Genomic DNA, 15,858 nt, shown 5'->3' on the forward strand with positions numbered 1-15,858 from the left:
GCTCTATTTCCAACTTTTTGAGGAACCTCTCTACTGTTTTCCAGAGAGGCTACACCAGCTTGCATTCCCACCAACGGTGTAGGAGGGTTCCCCTTTCTCTGCATCCTCGACAACATCTGTTGTTTCCTGACTTGTTAACTTTAGCCATTCTGACTGCTGTGAGGTGGTACCTCACTGTGGTTTTGACCTGTATTTCCCTGATGCTAAGTGATGTTGAGCATTTTTTCATGTGTCTGTTGGCCATTTTGATGTCTTCTTTGGTGAAATGGTGATCTGAAGGGGCACATGCACCCCAACATTGATAGCAACAATGTCCACCATAGCCAAACTATGGAAAGAGCCCAGATGTCCACTGACAGATAAATGGATAAAGAGGATGTGGTTCATATCTACATGGAATATTACTTAGCCATCAAAAAGAATGAAATCTTGCCATTTACAATGAGTTGGATGGAATAAGAGAATATAATGCCAAGTGAACTAAGTCCATCAGAGGAAGACAAATGCCATATGATCTCACTCATATGTGGAATTTAAGAAACAAAACAGACGTGTACAGGGGAAGGGAAGGAAAAATAAAGACAAAAACAGGAGAGGCAAACCATAAGAGACTCTTAACTATGGGGAAGAAACTGAGGGTTCCTGGAGGGGAGGTGGGTGGGGGATGGAGTAACTGGGTGATGGGCATCAAGGACAGCATGTGATGGAATGAGCACTGGGTCTTCTGTGCAACTGATGAATCACTGACCTCTACCTCTGAAGCTGACAATACACTATCTGTTATTATATAAATCAAATTCAAATTTATAAACTTGAAAATAATAAAATAAATAAAAAGGAAGAAACAACCTGCCCTACTCTGACAGAGGGAAAGACACACCATTCAGGCATTCTTTTCTTCATTCAACAAACATGGGTTGGATGCCCCCTGGGCTCCAGGCTTGGTGTGTAGTGGCGAGGACAGATACCATGTCTGTTGTTCCTTGTCCACTGAGAGCTCATTGAGGAGGTGGCTCCTTGCAAGAGAACTTCCGTGAGACTTCCAGAGCACACAGCCACCCCGTTTCACATCATCATTGAAACCAGCATATCCTGGTCTCAGCTGCCAGCTCCAGGGTAATGAGGCGGACTCGTGTCTGTTTGCAGGAATAGGTATGGAGCGGAGTTAAACCTGTCTTGTTTTTCAGACTACCTTGCAGCCGTGGACAAGTGGCTGGGAGTCCTCCTACCCAGGATGAAGCCTCTCCTCTATCAGAATGGAGGGCCAATCATAACGGTGCAGGTAACCTCGGAGATGAGCAACAGCGGGCGGTGGGGCTGGCTTTCATCCATCTACAGTATATGCAGAAGTGATATGTCTCTGAGCCACACAGATCTGTTTCTTTGCGAGGCAATGCCACAGCTGGTGATTTTATTGAAGTTGCATTGTGGGGAAGCATTATCATTTTAAATGCTGCCATATACCAGGCTGACTGTGCTGTAGATGCTATTCAGTTATTCCAGCCACCATCTCTTTTAGTAGAAGAACTTTAGAGAGGTTGAGGGACTTAGCCAAGGTCACCCAGCCGGCAGGTGGCTGAATCCGGATGGCAGCCTAGGTCCCTTGGTCCACTGATCCTGTGGCCCCTTTCTCTAGTGTCTCTGGCTGCAGGGATGCAGGATAGACTGAATGCTCTGGTGTCTGTCCTGGTTCGGCTCTCAGTTCATGCTGGCACGGGAAGAGGATGCAGTGAATTGGTAGGCCGCTCATTTTTCCCTCCCACTTCCTTCCCTCACTCCCCTTCTTCCATCTCTTCTTTGCTCTGTAAAGACTGTGGTATTATGGAGTAGATCATGTGCCAAGTATTTTCCTTGTGAAAAACTGGGACCTTGACCTATGATACTTTGTGATGTTTGCAGAATTCCCTAGGCTAAAACATTAAAGTGTGTCCATTGGTCATTTGCCAAGGAATAGATGTGATGCTGGCTGCATCCTGAAACAGTGGGGTGCTTGATGACAGAAGTGTGGCCAAGATTTCCCGCTTAGGGCCAATTCCAGGGACAGTGGTAGGGACGTATACTGTGGGAAGGGAGCATGGCCGCTCTCTTTGCCTGCAGGTGGAGGTCGAATGAGGCAGTGAGAAGGTGGACCTGGCCAGAGGGACCATGCCGGCACTGCACAGTAAAGAGAGGCCAGGTTGCTGCTCCCAGAGGGGTGACCGGGGAGCTCCGAATGCCCCCCACCTGTCTTGAGTCTGCACTGGTTAAGATATAGGAGCCCATTTTTCTGTATGAGGACTTCAAGGCTGCAACTTGAGTTGTCTTTGCGTGGCTGGGTCTTCTTTCTCTTAATCTCAGGTTTTCTGTAGTCTTTCTCGTTTTCTAGTTTCTGCTTCTTTCCAAGTCACTTTGAATTTTTGCTCACAACTTTTCTGTACCTTTTGGTTATCGAAATGCCACAAAAAGCATAATCGGTTATGAACCCTGGCAGAGGAGAACGATGTTGGCTACACTGGGGGCATTGCTCGCAGCCTTGGACGGGCTGAACTTGACTTTGGGTCCTCCCCAGCCTCCTCCTCCTTTGCCTGTCACACTTCCACCTGCTTGACTGCCACCTAGTCCGTTTGCCCCTTGACCACTAACTAAGGAGTCAGTGAGGAAATTATAGAAGAGTATGAGAAAACAGAAAAATCCAAATTGTCACCTAAATGGCAGGAGCCAGAAGCAGAGCTCTTCGTATTTCAAGGAGATTTCCTTGAATTTTTTTCCCATGCCTTTAAAAAATTTCTTTTTACAGAGTCAGTTTAAACTGTGTGACCAGTTTCTTACCTGATTTTCCTATTTTAGTCTTATTTCATAAGCATTTTTTTACATTATTAAAAATTCTTTGGTATGCCTGGGTGGCTCCGTTGATTGAGCGTCTGACTTTGGTTCAATGTCATGATCCCAGGGTCCTGGGATCAAATCCCACGTTGGGCTCCCTGCTCAGCGGGGAGTCTGCTTCTCTCTCTCCTTCTCGCCTTTCTCATGTTCTCTCTCTCTCCCCCTCTTTCTCTCACAAAGAAAATCTAAAAAAAAAAAAATTCTTCCTGCTGCACACCAAATTCATGGTGGCCTCTTGTCATTTGAGGTCAGTCCCAGTAGGCACTCTGTCTGGACACCTACCCAGTTGGCTTAGTTGGTGTCCATGTGACTCTCAGAACCTTGGTTAGTGCCTCTGTTTATGACGTACTTGTTGCAGTCTGTCTGTGTTCATCCCTGACCAAGGGCGTCTCCATTCTCTTCTGTGCCCCGTGTATGTGACTTGGAGCTGTGATGTCACGCCACAGGTCACTATTCCTCACATGCCCACCAGCTGGCTCTAGAATGGAATAGAAAGCCAATGGGTCAGAAAATTGAAATTGCTTTGCAAAATTTTGGTACGCAAAAGATTCTGTAAAAGCTGATTTCTGGGGATGCCTGGGTAGCTCAGTCAGTTAAGCATCTGTCTTCGGCTCAGGTCATGATCCAAGGGTCCTGGGATTGAGACCCACTTTGGGCTCCCTGCCCAGTGGGACCCTGTTCCTCCCTCTCCTCTGCTGCTCCCCCTGCTTGTGCTCTCTTCGCTTTCTCTCTCTGTCAAGTAAATAAATAAAATCTTATTTTAAAAAAAACAAGCTGATTTCCATCTTGTCTACATTCAGGTCATGGGGCAAAATGATGGCTTGACTCAGTTCACCGTGTTTGTGCTCTTGTCTGGGTGCCTGGAGAGTACAAAAAGATCCCTGTTTGTCTGCAGGCAGGGCAAAAATGAGGCGCTTGTCTTGAGGTGCAGCGAGCCAGCCTGGTCCTTTATTCATCCTAACGACCCAGCCATGTAGCAAATATTCTGTTCTGGAGGGATTAGCTAGTCCTGTGCCATCTAAGCTGGGTGGCCTGTGAGGATGTTCATCACAGTTTGTACCAAGACCACACCTAAGGTAAGTGAAGCCACTGATGCCTATTAATAATACCCAAGACGAAAATGATCAGGAGTGGGGCCCTTTCACTCACAACTTTGCTTCCTCTGGTATATGGGGTATTCATCGCCCTACTTCTACCTGATGTTGTGGAAGATCAGTGACAGTAAAGGTCCCCAGTGCCTTGTGGCTTCATTAAGGAGCTCACAGGATGAGCCCGTTACTCTTGATCGAACAAGGACCGCCGTGGCCTGTTTTTGTAAACAAAGGTATGTTGGCACCCGGCCCCGCCCAGTTGTTCTTGTGTGGTCTGTGGCTGCTTTTGCACATCAGTAGCAGAGTTCAGCGGTACACAGAGACCTGTGGCCACAGACGCTAAAATACTTACCCTGTAGCCCTTGACTGAAAAGGTTGACTGACCCCTTGCTCTAGAAAAATCAAGTGTTCCTCTGAATCTCACCATGACTTGTCTGTCTTTTTTTCCTCTCACCTTCCCTGTCTGCACACCACCCCTGTCTCTTTCTGGTTGACTCTAATGTCGAATATGAGTGTCCTCTGAGGAGCTCTGGGAGCCCTGACTGGGTGCCAAGTATTCATGAGGTGACTTGGCTAATCCTCATGACAGCCCCATGAAGGGGACTCGGCCTCTTAACCGATGACGCTGTTTCACAAGCAGAGCCCCGTGGGCAAGAGATAGCACAGCTGACACTTGGGCATGGACAGCTGGGCCTCCGACGCCCATGCCTGCAGCTCTGAGCTGCCTTGCAAACATGGACCTTTTTTTCTAATCTAGCCAAACTGTATTCATGCATTTATTATAAGCCTGTTTATTTTAACATACACTCCTGATAATAGTCATCATGATCCTGCATAGTCAAGGCTTGAAAAAATAAGTGACCTTAGGGGCGCCTGGGTGGCTCAGTGGGTTAAGCCTCTGCCTTTAGCTCAGGTCATGATCTCAGGGTCCTGGGATCGAGCCCCACATCGGGCTCTCTGCTCAGTGGGGAGCCTGCTTCCTCCTCTCTCTCTCTCTGCCTACTTGTGATCTCTACCTGTCAAATAAATAAATAATCTTTTTTTTTTTTTTTAAAGTGACCTTAAGTGAGCTTTGGGCTGGGCTGCGGTGGTGGGCAGAGAGGAAGACGAAACGCAAAAGCTCTGGCCCACTTAGTTGCTCGAGCTGACCCTGGAGCTAGCTCTGAACTTGTGGATGGCCAGAGGACAAAGGAGCACATACCCATTTAAAGAGATCATGTTAAAAGAGGGGAGAAAAAGAAAATGAGGAAAGTATCTTGCCAGTATTTGCAAAGCTTTTCTTCAAGTGGCTCTCAATTATTTCCAAAGGCACACCTGTAGGATCAATCAAAGTGTCCGGAGCCCCAAGGAGGAGTTTCCTGCTCGTGTGAGGAGCAAAGTCCTCATTTTCCAGGGTGGTTTCAGGACCAGTGAAGCTCTTGGCGCTGGGCATACTCACTACAGTCTGAATCTGCAACATGAAAGTATTATCAGAGGGATCCCCTCTGGGGAGAGAGTCATTCATCGAACTGTTCGGAAAGCAGCCCTGTGCAGAGGGGGGGTGGCATTCAGTTCATCTCCGCCCTTCACAGTCCTGTGCCTCCTCCCTGACTGTCCACGGGCCACACAAAGCTACTGGCCACACAAAGCGAGACAGGGAGTACTCGCTACCTGTCTTCTTCCTGGAACAGTGCCTCTGCCCCTACAGCTGCCCTGGGCAGCCACTGTGGGGAAGCTTCCTTACTGGTCTCTGCCAGCCACCTCTCTTCTGGGGGTTCCCAGTTTCTTGTGCTTATGTTTAATGACTCTGGATCCCAAGGATCACGATTTATTTTGCCTTAAGTGCAGGTTGAAATTGGATGGCCAGGTATTTTTCTCATTTTTGTAAAATTGTGAACTCGGACACCCGTGTGTGGTGTAATCAAGTATTAGGATGGGAATCACCACCCAGTATGGGAACTAGCATGTGGTCAGCACCCGAGAAGTTTCCCTGGTGTCTTTTTCATGGCCGTTCGTTTCTTGATGTTTCTATTTTTAACACCTGTGTATGTACCCAACCCAGAGTTACAGTTTGGTGGGGACCGTTTGAAGTTTCGGTGGGGGACATGCCGTCTGTATTGTTTCCCTCACTCAACGTTGCGGCTCTAAGACTCTTTCATGTATTGGGTGGAGCTGAAGGCCATTCATTTTATTGCTTTACAGCAATGTTTCTTCACCTTGTTTTCACTGTGGCCCCTAAAGAGTCTCTTTAGACACTTTTGTCTAATTCCCCCCCACCCCGAAGAATTGTAATGCTTTCCATCTCCTGTATAAGTGTATGTATATCGGTGCTTTACAGATAAAAAAGAGTAAGGTGTTCTTTTCTCCTATAAGAATCCACGTTCACCTCTTTCGGGGTGCTGTCCACCCCCATCGAGAACTCGAGAAAGTGAAAATGCGTGGCGTGGGGCAGAGTCTCCCCCCCCCCCAGCACTGTTGCCCTCCTGCACCTGATAATCCTTTGTTGTGGAGGCTGGCAGGCCGGAGGTTTGGGAGCCTCCCTTGGCCTCTACCCACTGGGGAAGCCAGCAGCGCACTCTCTCACCCCCTGCCGCTTGTAACAACCCAGAAGAGCTGCAGACATTGTCATGTGTTCCCTGAGGGGGCGGGGGCGGGGGGAATAACTCCTGGTGGAAAACCACGGATGCTACTGAACACAGACTGAGCATTGGTGATGGAGTACGAAAGGGAGGACCGCCCGAATGTTTGGCAGTAGATCAGGGAAATGATGGTACATCCTTATCCAGCATTTGCCCTCTTGACTGCCATGGACATTTTGCATAGTGTGTTATAGTGCGGAACTAAGGTTACAAGTGGTGCAAGTAATAGGATACCAGTTCTGAGAACAGAGAACACTGACTGTATCGTGTATATTTAGGGTGCGTGTACATGTTTCAATCTGGAAGACTAAGTCGGAATGGTTGTAGCACTTATCTCTAGCTAAAGGAACTAACACATGATTTTTCTATTTTCTTTGCATTTCCCCGCATTTTCTAATATTCTTCCATGGGGAGATCTTATTCGTGTAACATTTAAAGTATCTATTATTTAGTATAGGCTAGAAAGTCACTCCAATCCGAAACCGACCTGGTGGTTTTTGTTTTTCTTTCTTTGGTGGAGTGGGAAGTAGTAGAAGGTAAGTTTTTATGCTGAGCTGCTCTTTGGAAAATGAACTCGGAGGATCGAGATTAGTAAGTATTTTTGGCAATCGTTGGTCCTTGTCATCTCACAGATGCCCAGGTACGGTCTGCTGGCACTAGAATGAGCATATTGGGCTCTCCTGATTCCCCCGCTTATTCTGTGACTTGTAGGTTGAAAATGAATACGGCAGCTACTTCACCTGTGATTACGACTACCTGCGCTTCCTGCAGAAGCTCTTCCACTACCACCTGGGCAAGGACGTGCTCCTGTTCACCACGGATGGGGCACTTGAGCCGTTCCTGCAGTGCGGGGCCCTGCAGGGACTCTATGCCACAGTGGACTTCGGACCAGGTCGGTGTTTGTAATCACAGTCAAACCCAGCTCAGGCCGTGCAGGCTGGGCAGTGAAACCCACCAGTCGCTCAGGGCAACTGTGTTTTAAGTGGGTACATTGAATGAGATCTCTCAGATTTTCTGTTACCAAGGAACAGGTGAAATGGAAGAATGAATAAAGCAGCCTCCAGTGTACAGGTGATTTCATTTAAGCTGATTGGCACTTTAGGGGCAAGAGCTCTGTTTTTAGCACTGGTGAGTACACCTGGAGCCCAGACCCGGGGCTCTGTTGTCTTAGGGACTGCTGCCGGGAGCTCTGCCCCGAAGCAGTCACCTTTCAGGGCTGTCCCTTTGGGCCTGTCCGCTCAGAGTGCTGGGAACTTCCCTGCCCTCCTGTTCTGAACTCAGCGCTATAAACAGTGAGGGCCCACAGGTGGTCAGTAGATGCCACACAGATTGTCTCCTCTGGCTCTGGAGGCTCTGGGAGCAAGGCTGGTGGGGGGCTCCTGGCTGTTGTAAATGTTAAGACATTTAATGTTAAGAAAGCAGCTTTCATGTAGGACCTGCCACTGACAAGGTAGCGTGTACTCCTGAAAAGGCTCCCAGATTGGACTTGCTTTTACCTTGCTATGCTGTGAAGGACGTTATTGGGACGACCTAATTTTTTTGAATCAATTCTGTAGATTAGATAATAGGATTGTCTCCATGTTAATTTCCTGTTTTTTATAATTTTATTGTGTTTATTTATGTAAAGGATGCTCTTGCTCTTAGGGAACGTGCACTGAAATATTTAGGGGTAAAGGGCCCTCCTGTGTGCAACTTACTGACAAACGGCTCAGAAAAAAATAAGTGTGTTGAGAGAGAGAGAGACAGAGACACTGATAAAGCAAGCGTGGCAAAATATTAACAATTGGGGAATCTTGGTTCTTTGGGATTATGAGTTCTTTATTCTCACAACTCTTTAAGTTTGAGATGATTTCAAAATAAGTGTTAACTCCCTTCCCGTCTCCCCTAAAAAAAAAGCCTGCTCTTCAAGTACCCTGATGACCCCACTGCCTTGTTGGCTGAGAGGTACGACAGCCCACTCACATTCCACATGCAGCGCTGGGTCTCTCTCTCAAGACAGGTGTACAGAAGACTGAAGTTGAACTTTGATTTTTTATTTTTTAAAATTTTTACTTATTTTTTTAAAATTTCTTTTCAGTGTTCCAGACTTCATTGTTTATGCACCACACCCAGTGCTCCCTCCAGGGATGCCTGGGTGGCTCGGTTAAACTGCTGCCTTTGGCTCAGGTCATGATTCTGGGATGGAGTCCCGCATGGGGCTCTTTGCTCGGCAGAGAGACTGCTTCTTCCTCTGCCTCTGCCTGCTTGTGCACTTTCTCTCTCTCTCTGACAAATAAGTAAATAATAAATAAAATCTTAAAAAAAAAAAATACGTGCCCTCCATAATACCCACCACCTGGCTCCCCCAACCTCCTACCCCCCCCGCCCCTTCAAAACCCTCAGATACTTCTCAGAGTCCATAGTTCATTTCCCTGAACTCCCTTCTCCTCTCCATCTCCCCATGTCCTCCGTGTTATTCCTTATGCTCCACAAGTAAGGGAAACTATATGATAGTTGACTCTCTCTGCTTGACTTATCTCACTCAGCATAATCTCTTACAGTCCTGTCCATGTTGCTACAAAAGTTGAGTATTCATCCTTTCTGATGGAGGCATAATACTCCATAGTGTATATGGACCACATCTTCCTTATCCACTCGTCTGTTGAAGGGCATCTTAGCTCTTTCCACAGTTTGGCGACCGTGGCCATTGCTGCTATGAATAGTGGGGTACAAATGGCCCTTCTTTTCACTTCATCTGTATCTTTGAGGTAAATACCCAATAGTGCAATTGCAGGGTCATAGGGAAGCTCTATTTTTCATTTCTTAAGGAATCTCCACACTGTTTTCCAAAGTGGCTGCACCAGCTTGCATTCCTACCAACAGTAGTTTTAAAGGCATTCCTCTACATTAGCAAAAAAGAAAAGGACTACTAGCTTTAAGTGAATCTAGTGTTTCTAGACACAGGATGCGTGGCAGCGGGCATTTGGTGGTGAAATAACACATCTACAAAGAGTGGCTGGTTTCCTCCCGCTTCGGCACTTTTCCCACCACAGTAATGAAGACGTGCAGTATCTTTCTGTTGGGAGAAACAATGGGAAGGTTATTCTGGGTTTGTTCAAAGCAGTACGTGTGTGGGGTGATGGTGCAGTGGCTGCGGCTCTGGGATGAAGGGTGGCCCCCTGGAGGGCCCGTGGACTTGGGGCAGGTAGGGCTTATGGGGGCCTCATTCATGTGTGTGGGACGGGGGCAGTGCCAGGGTCAGGTCACAGGAGGAAGTGCATGAGATCAGAACAGAGAGATCCGGATGCCGCCCGACGCTTAATAGTGGGACATTCACAGCCATAAAGTAAAGAGGATTCCACTCTGGATGGGCACGTTCTCCCCTCTGAAACCTGGCCTTACAGAAAGCAAGAGGTTATTTGGAGGTCTTGTCTGCTGTAGTCTCCACTCTGAGTACTTGCTGTGGGAAGTGGATTGTGAAGTCTGGGGCCAGGGTGTCCACGGTTTTGGCTAGAGAGACACCCTTTGTGGTTGCTCGGTCACTGAAGAAGGGCCACCTGCCCCTCTGTGGGTAGAGTTTCATTCCGTTTAGAGGGGGAGGGACAAAGAAGACCCCAGGGGCAAGCTCACATGCAGGCATCTTAATGGGATATTTTAGAAGGAAAACTTAGGAGCACGTAGCCTGGGATGTCTGATGATGTACAAATTCAAAATCAGCGTATATGCCATGATTCTGGCAGAAAGACCACATCCAACCCTTTGATTTGTTAATTACTGGGCAGATACCCATGTTACTATTATTTGTGTGATGCTGTGGAGGTTGCAAGGAAATAACCTCAAAGCAAGCCCATCGGGGCACCTGGATGGCTCAGTGGGTTAGATCGTGATCTTCGGCTCAGATCGTGATCTCAGGGTCCTGGGTTCAAGCCCCACATCAGGCTCTCTGCTCAACGGGGGAGTCTGCTTCTCCCTCTCTCTCTGCCTGTGCTCGTTCTCTCAAATGAATGAATAAAATCTTTAAACGAAACAAAGCAAGCACATCCTATAGGAAACATCTAGGTCAGATGTCTATTTGAAGAGAGAACACAAAACATGTGTCCAGGCCTTGGGGAAACTCAGACAAGCCTGTGACATGATCTCCTGAGGCGGTGCAGTCAGGAGAGGCTAAGGGGACCTCTCAGAGAGGAAGCAGCATTCCGTGGTCCCCACATGTCTAGTGGGTGGATGGTCCGAAGCCAGCCTACAGCTGGCTGGGAGGTGTTCCAGGCCCACAGTGTGTGGCGAAGGGCGAGGCCTCAGGCTGAAGGTCTGTGAAGGGCTATTTTTACTTAACTTCTTATCATTCCAATGACTGACCTTTCTTCTCTCTCTCATGATTTTCAGGTGCCAACATCACTGCTGCTTTCGAAGTCCAGAGAAAGAGTGAGCCCAAAGGACCATTGGTAAGAACTGGAGGTGAGGTGTGGGTTGAGGTGAGGTGGCTTGCTACTAACTAGAGGGGTGAGTCCTTGCTTTCTCTGGCCGTGGGGTCAGGCTTCCCCACCTGTGCACAGAGCCTCTGCTGCTCAGTGAGCCATGGAGAACCTGCATTCATAGACTCGGGGTGTGGTGGGGGGGATTTCCTAGACCCTGAGACAAGGAGGCCCCAGAAGACATCCAGACTTCTTTCTCCTTCTTGAGACAAAGGGCGTGGCAGGGTAATTGCTCAAGAGAAACATGAAGTGAGTGGGGCCCACCTGGCAGAATACTTGGATGAGTTCCCCTCACCTTAAGTCAACCTGGGACTTAAAAATCTGGACTGACTTAAAAGGCCAACTTAGATTGGATAATTTTATTAAAATATTTTGCCACCCAATTCTTTTGCCCAACAAACTTTCCTGCCTCATTTAAACTCAGGGTTGGCTGACAAAATTTTGTTGCAGGACAACTTTTCGGGAATATCTGTATTGTCGGCACCTAAAAACTGTATTTGGGCAGTGCTGTCATTGGAGCCCCCCACCCCTGGTCTCCCAGCTCTGGGCTAAGCAGGACCTGTAACACGGTTTTCCACCCGTCCTTTGGTGGAGTAGAGAGGGTGAAGGGTACTGGGAGGTGCCAGGCTCCGAAGGTCCTAAGTCCATCCTAAGCTCCATGTCCTCTTGTCCTTCTAGGTGAATTCTGAATTCTATACCGGCTGGTTAGACCACTGGGGCCAACCTCACTCAACAGTGAAGACTGAAGTGGTGGCTTCCTCCCTCCATGATATACTTGCCCGTGGGGCGAATGTGAACCTGTGAGTGTCCATTTCTGGAGGGCAGGGCCCCCTCCACAGCTGTGGGCTCACAGTGAAGTATGTCTATTCTCTTGTTTCCTTGTAGGTACATGTTTATAGGTGGGACCAATTTTGCCTATTGGAATGGTAAGAACAAACCTACAGGTTGTGGAAGCTTATGCTAGAAGGTTTCTGGTGCTTGATTTGAGGGTAGGGAGTACCTACAGACAATTTTTATTTTCTATTTTTGTTTATTCCCAAATTTCCTGATATTATAAAAACTGCCTATATAATTTTTTAAGTCATTAAAAAAATTTTTAAGGAACATGTGCACTTAGAAAACTTACTGGTTTTTTTTTTTTCTAATTTTTTAAACTTTACTTTTTTTTTTTTTTTTTAAGTACTCTCTACACCTGGTGTGGGGCTCAAACTCATCAACCTCGAGATCAAGAGTCATGTGCTCTTCCAACTGAGCCAGCCAGGTGCCCCAGCAACCTTATTGTTATAAAACAAGTAGCTGGGCAATAGCTTACTTGCCCATGTATTCTGCTATGATCTTTTTCTTCTTCTTTTTTTTTTAATGTTTTGTTGACATAGAATTCACACACCATAAAAATCACAATTTTAAAGTGTACCATTTAGTAGTATTTAGTATATCACAAAGCTCTGCAACCATTACCACCATCCAATTCCAAAACGTTTTCACTACCCTAAAAAGAAACCCCTTACCCGAGAAACTCCCTACTCCCCATCCTCCCAGTCCTTAGCAAAACTCATCTGTACTGTCTGTCTTTATGGATTTGCCTATTCCGGACATTTCTCATAAAGAGAATTATACAGTATGTGGTGTTTTGTATCTGGCTTCTTTCATTTAGCGTAATCTTTTCTAGGGCCATCCGTTTTGTAGCGTAGGTCAGCACTTTATTTTTTTTACTGACAAATAATATTCTATTGTATCAATGCACAGTGTTTTGTGTATCCGTTTGTCAGTTGATGGGCATTTGAGTTGTTTCCACTTTTTGAGCATTATAAATCATGTTGCTATGAATGCTAGCACGGAAGTATTCATTTGAATCCTCGTTTGACTTCTTCTGGGTGTATACCTCAGTGCAATTGCTGGGTCATGTGATATAACTAACTCTGCTTCGTGTTTGAGGAACTGCTATGGTATTTTCTGAAATGACTGTACCATACCATTTTTAATTCCTATATGGTCTCTTTTTATTTATTTGTATGTTTAACATTATTATTTTTTAAAGATTTATTTATTTAACAGAGAGAGACACAGAGAGGGAACACAAGTAGGAGGAGTGGGAGAGGGAGAAGCAAGCCCCCTGCCAAGCAGGGAACCCAGTGTGGGGCTCGATCCCAGGACCCCGGGATCATGACCTGAGCCAAAGGCAGATGCTTAATGGCTGAGTCACTTAGGCACCCTCTTTTTATTTTCTTTAGTAGGAAAAATAATGACAAAATTCTCTTCATTGCCCTTGATTTTTGCAGACACACCACGCTATGTTCGTTTTCTTTCCCCGCTCCAGCTCATTGCTCACCCCTCTCCACACCTGCATTTTTCTCTCTGAATCATTGAAGATGCCCCTCAATGCTGAGTCTCCGAGGATCTGTAATTGGGTGGTACAGCTCCTGTGAACTGCTCTCTTTCGTGCAGGGTAGGATGGGCTAGGAGAAGACTTTGCTTACAGGTGTTACTGATGTTACTCCTATTACCAGAGCCAAGAAATGGAGATACTGCAAAACTCAAATGTCACTTCTTAGGGGCGCCTGGGTGGCTCAGTGGGTTAAAGCCTCTGCCTTCGGCTCAGGTCATGATCCCAGGGTCCTGGGATCGAGCCCCACATCAGGCTCTCTGCTTAGCAGGGAGCCTGCTTCCTCCTCTCTCTCTCTGCCTGCCTCTCTGCCTACTTGTGATCTCTGTCTGTCAAATAAATAAATAAAATCTTTAAAAAAAAAAATGTCACTTCTTAAAAGATCATAGTACACCAGGCTTGCTCATTGAAGTCTTAGATCATGTCTGTGTGTCCATGCCTTTTTCATTCAGTAGATAAGGATTCCACCTACCTTCCATTCATGGAATTGTGCCAAGCATCCAGTCCAGGAATAAGGACTGATATTTTTGGGAAACTTTACAGTCCATGGTACTATTTTTTAAAATTTTGTGTTATTTTACTTAAAATGATATATTCTTCTTTTTAAAAAAGTAAGATAAGAACAACCACTCAGAAAATGGAAGTTGTCCTTCCAGAAAAAGTCCGTTGCATTGCTCCCAACCCTGCCAGAAACCATAAAATTCTCTTTTCTGCCTCTGTTTTCCCATTTAGGCCTCATAGCAGTCTCATCTGTGCAGGAGATTATAGACCCATTTTACAGATTAGAAAAGCAGGGTACCAAAAAAAGCCCACATGTTTTGCCTTCGGCTGGCAGAGGCTAGGGCTGGCTCAGACCTGGGCCTTGAAAGCTGGTCGTGGGCTCGTATCACCTCCTGCATCCTGAAACCCCACACCAGCCCCACCTGTGTTTGTGGGTCTCTCTCACCTGCCCCAGTGCTTGGCCTCTTTGGGGACAAGGAGGAGGGCCAGTCTGTGCTTCTTAGCAGCTGCTCTTCAGGCCAGATCCCCACAGAGAGCAGTGAGAGCAAAACCCTTGGCGGGAAGCTCCCTGCCCATTCTGCCCACAGTTGCTCCTCCTGCTCACACAGGCACATGCACCACACTCTGCCAGTGTGCGTCCCCATCTGTGAGTTACACCGTTCAATTCAACTTGGTAACCACTGAATGAGCTCAGCACAGGTCAGTGAGGCCACACCTACCTCCAATGTTCAGGAGGCTAGTGTGGTGCCATGAATATGTGCATAGGAACTGGGAGCCCGGGGTAGGGGGGCAAGGTGACTGCCACATTAGAGCTAGAGGAGGGGCCGCCAAAGGGGTAAGCTCCTCACAACAAGGGATGTGGTTTTATTTTCCTTTGCATCTCACAGCAAAGGATGTGCTTTAATGTATGTATCCCCACAGGCCGGTGGACCTGTTGGCAGGCTGCTGCCTCTGATAATACAAAAGATGGGAAAGGTCATAGGACTGAGTCAGTTCAGTTGCCTGAGTGGTCCAGGTCCTCCAGAAGGGTGGATTTTGTGCAGAGAACTGATGAAACCATGAGCTGATCGTCAGCCTAGCTCATCTGTCACCTTCCCCACCAGTAGGCTCACCCAAGGCAGCTCCATCATTTGTGGGCTGGAGGATTGGTCAAAGGAACTTACTACTAAATGAACGATCAGATTTTGTGCCTCATTTGCTTAAAAATTAACTTGGCTCGAAGATGATCCAAAATCAGCTTTATTCTCATACCCTTGTGTTGTCAAATGCTCTCTGGAGTAGAAGAGAAAGGGCTGGCCCAGAGCCTTGGTGGTTCGCGGAGGGCAGCATCAGCATCACCTGGGAGTCTGTTAGGAATGCAGAGTCCCAGGTCCCACCACAGACTTACCAACTCAGAATCTAAGGTGGGGTGGGGCTCAGGAATCTGGACGAGCTCTCTGTGTGGCATGGGTGAGTATTCTAATAGGAGCAGAGGATCACTGCCCACTGTTGGACCCAATCTCCTACCTGTGAACGTCTGTGACAAGGGGAGGAGCATCTGCTCGAGGCTCTGTCGCTGGAACGATAATTGCCAAGCCATCTACTTTTCTCGTCTTTTTCGGCATTAGTTCTCAGGCTCTGTTGTGGGTTTCATCTGGGAGACAGACTGAGGGTGCCCAGCAGGAGGTTTTATTGGGGGCGCATTCACCTTTCAAGAGTGTGGGTGGCAGACGTGGGCAAAGGAAGATGTTGAGCAATGAGACAGCTCTGAAGGTGGCTCAGCTGGTTCTAGAGGGAGGTCTACAGCTTGGACAGACAGGACCTGGGTTTTGCAGCACCCCCTTGGTCAGTCATTGGGTATGGGCTCTCCCCGGAGGGCCATAACCTAGGCAAGGCCACACAGCAGAGCCTGTGAGCAGAGGGACACATCTGAGAGCCAGCAGCAGCTAACCCTCCTGGCAGCTGGGGCCGTG

At 47.3% G+C, this 15,858-nt stretch overlaps 1 protein-coding gene across 3 annotated transcripts in view; it reads left to right on the plus strand.

Annotated features, from left to right (window-relative positions):
- The window catches only part of TMPPE (transmembrane protein with metallophosphoesterase domain), a 76,051-nt gene that overhangs the window by 20,067 nt on the left and 40,126 nt on the right, over positions 1-15,858 (plus strand). For all 3 annotated transcript variants that reach the window (XM_045089072.1, XM_004774191.3, XM_004774192.3), the window contains exons 5-9: positions 1,188-1,282; positions 7,283-7,463; positions 10,934-10,992; positions 11,701-11,822; positions 11,908-11,948. In XM_045089072.1, coding sequence (XP_044945007.1) covers positions 1,188-1,282; positions 7,283-7,463; positions 10,934-10,992; positions 11,701-11,822; positions 11,908-11,948 — 498 coding nt within the window. The remainder of the gene's footprint in view (positions 1-1,187; positions 1,283-7,282; positions 7,464-10,933; positions 10,993-11,700; positions 11,823-11,907; positions 11,949-15,858) is intronic.

This window comes from Mustela putorius, unplaced genomic scaffold (assembly GCF_011764305.1).
Source record: "Mustela putorius furo isolate JIRA1106 unplaced genomic scaffold, ASM1176430v1.1 tig00003834_pilon_pilon_pilon, whole genome shotgun sequence".
Lineage (NCBI taxonomy): Eukaryota > Metazoa > Chordata > Mammalia > Carnivora > Mustelidae > Mustela > Mustela putorius.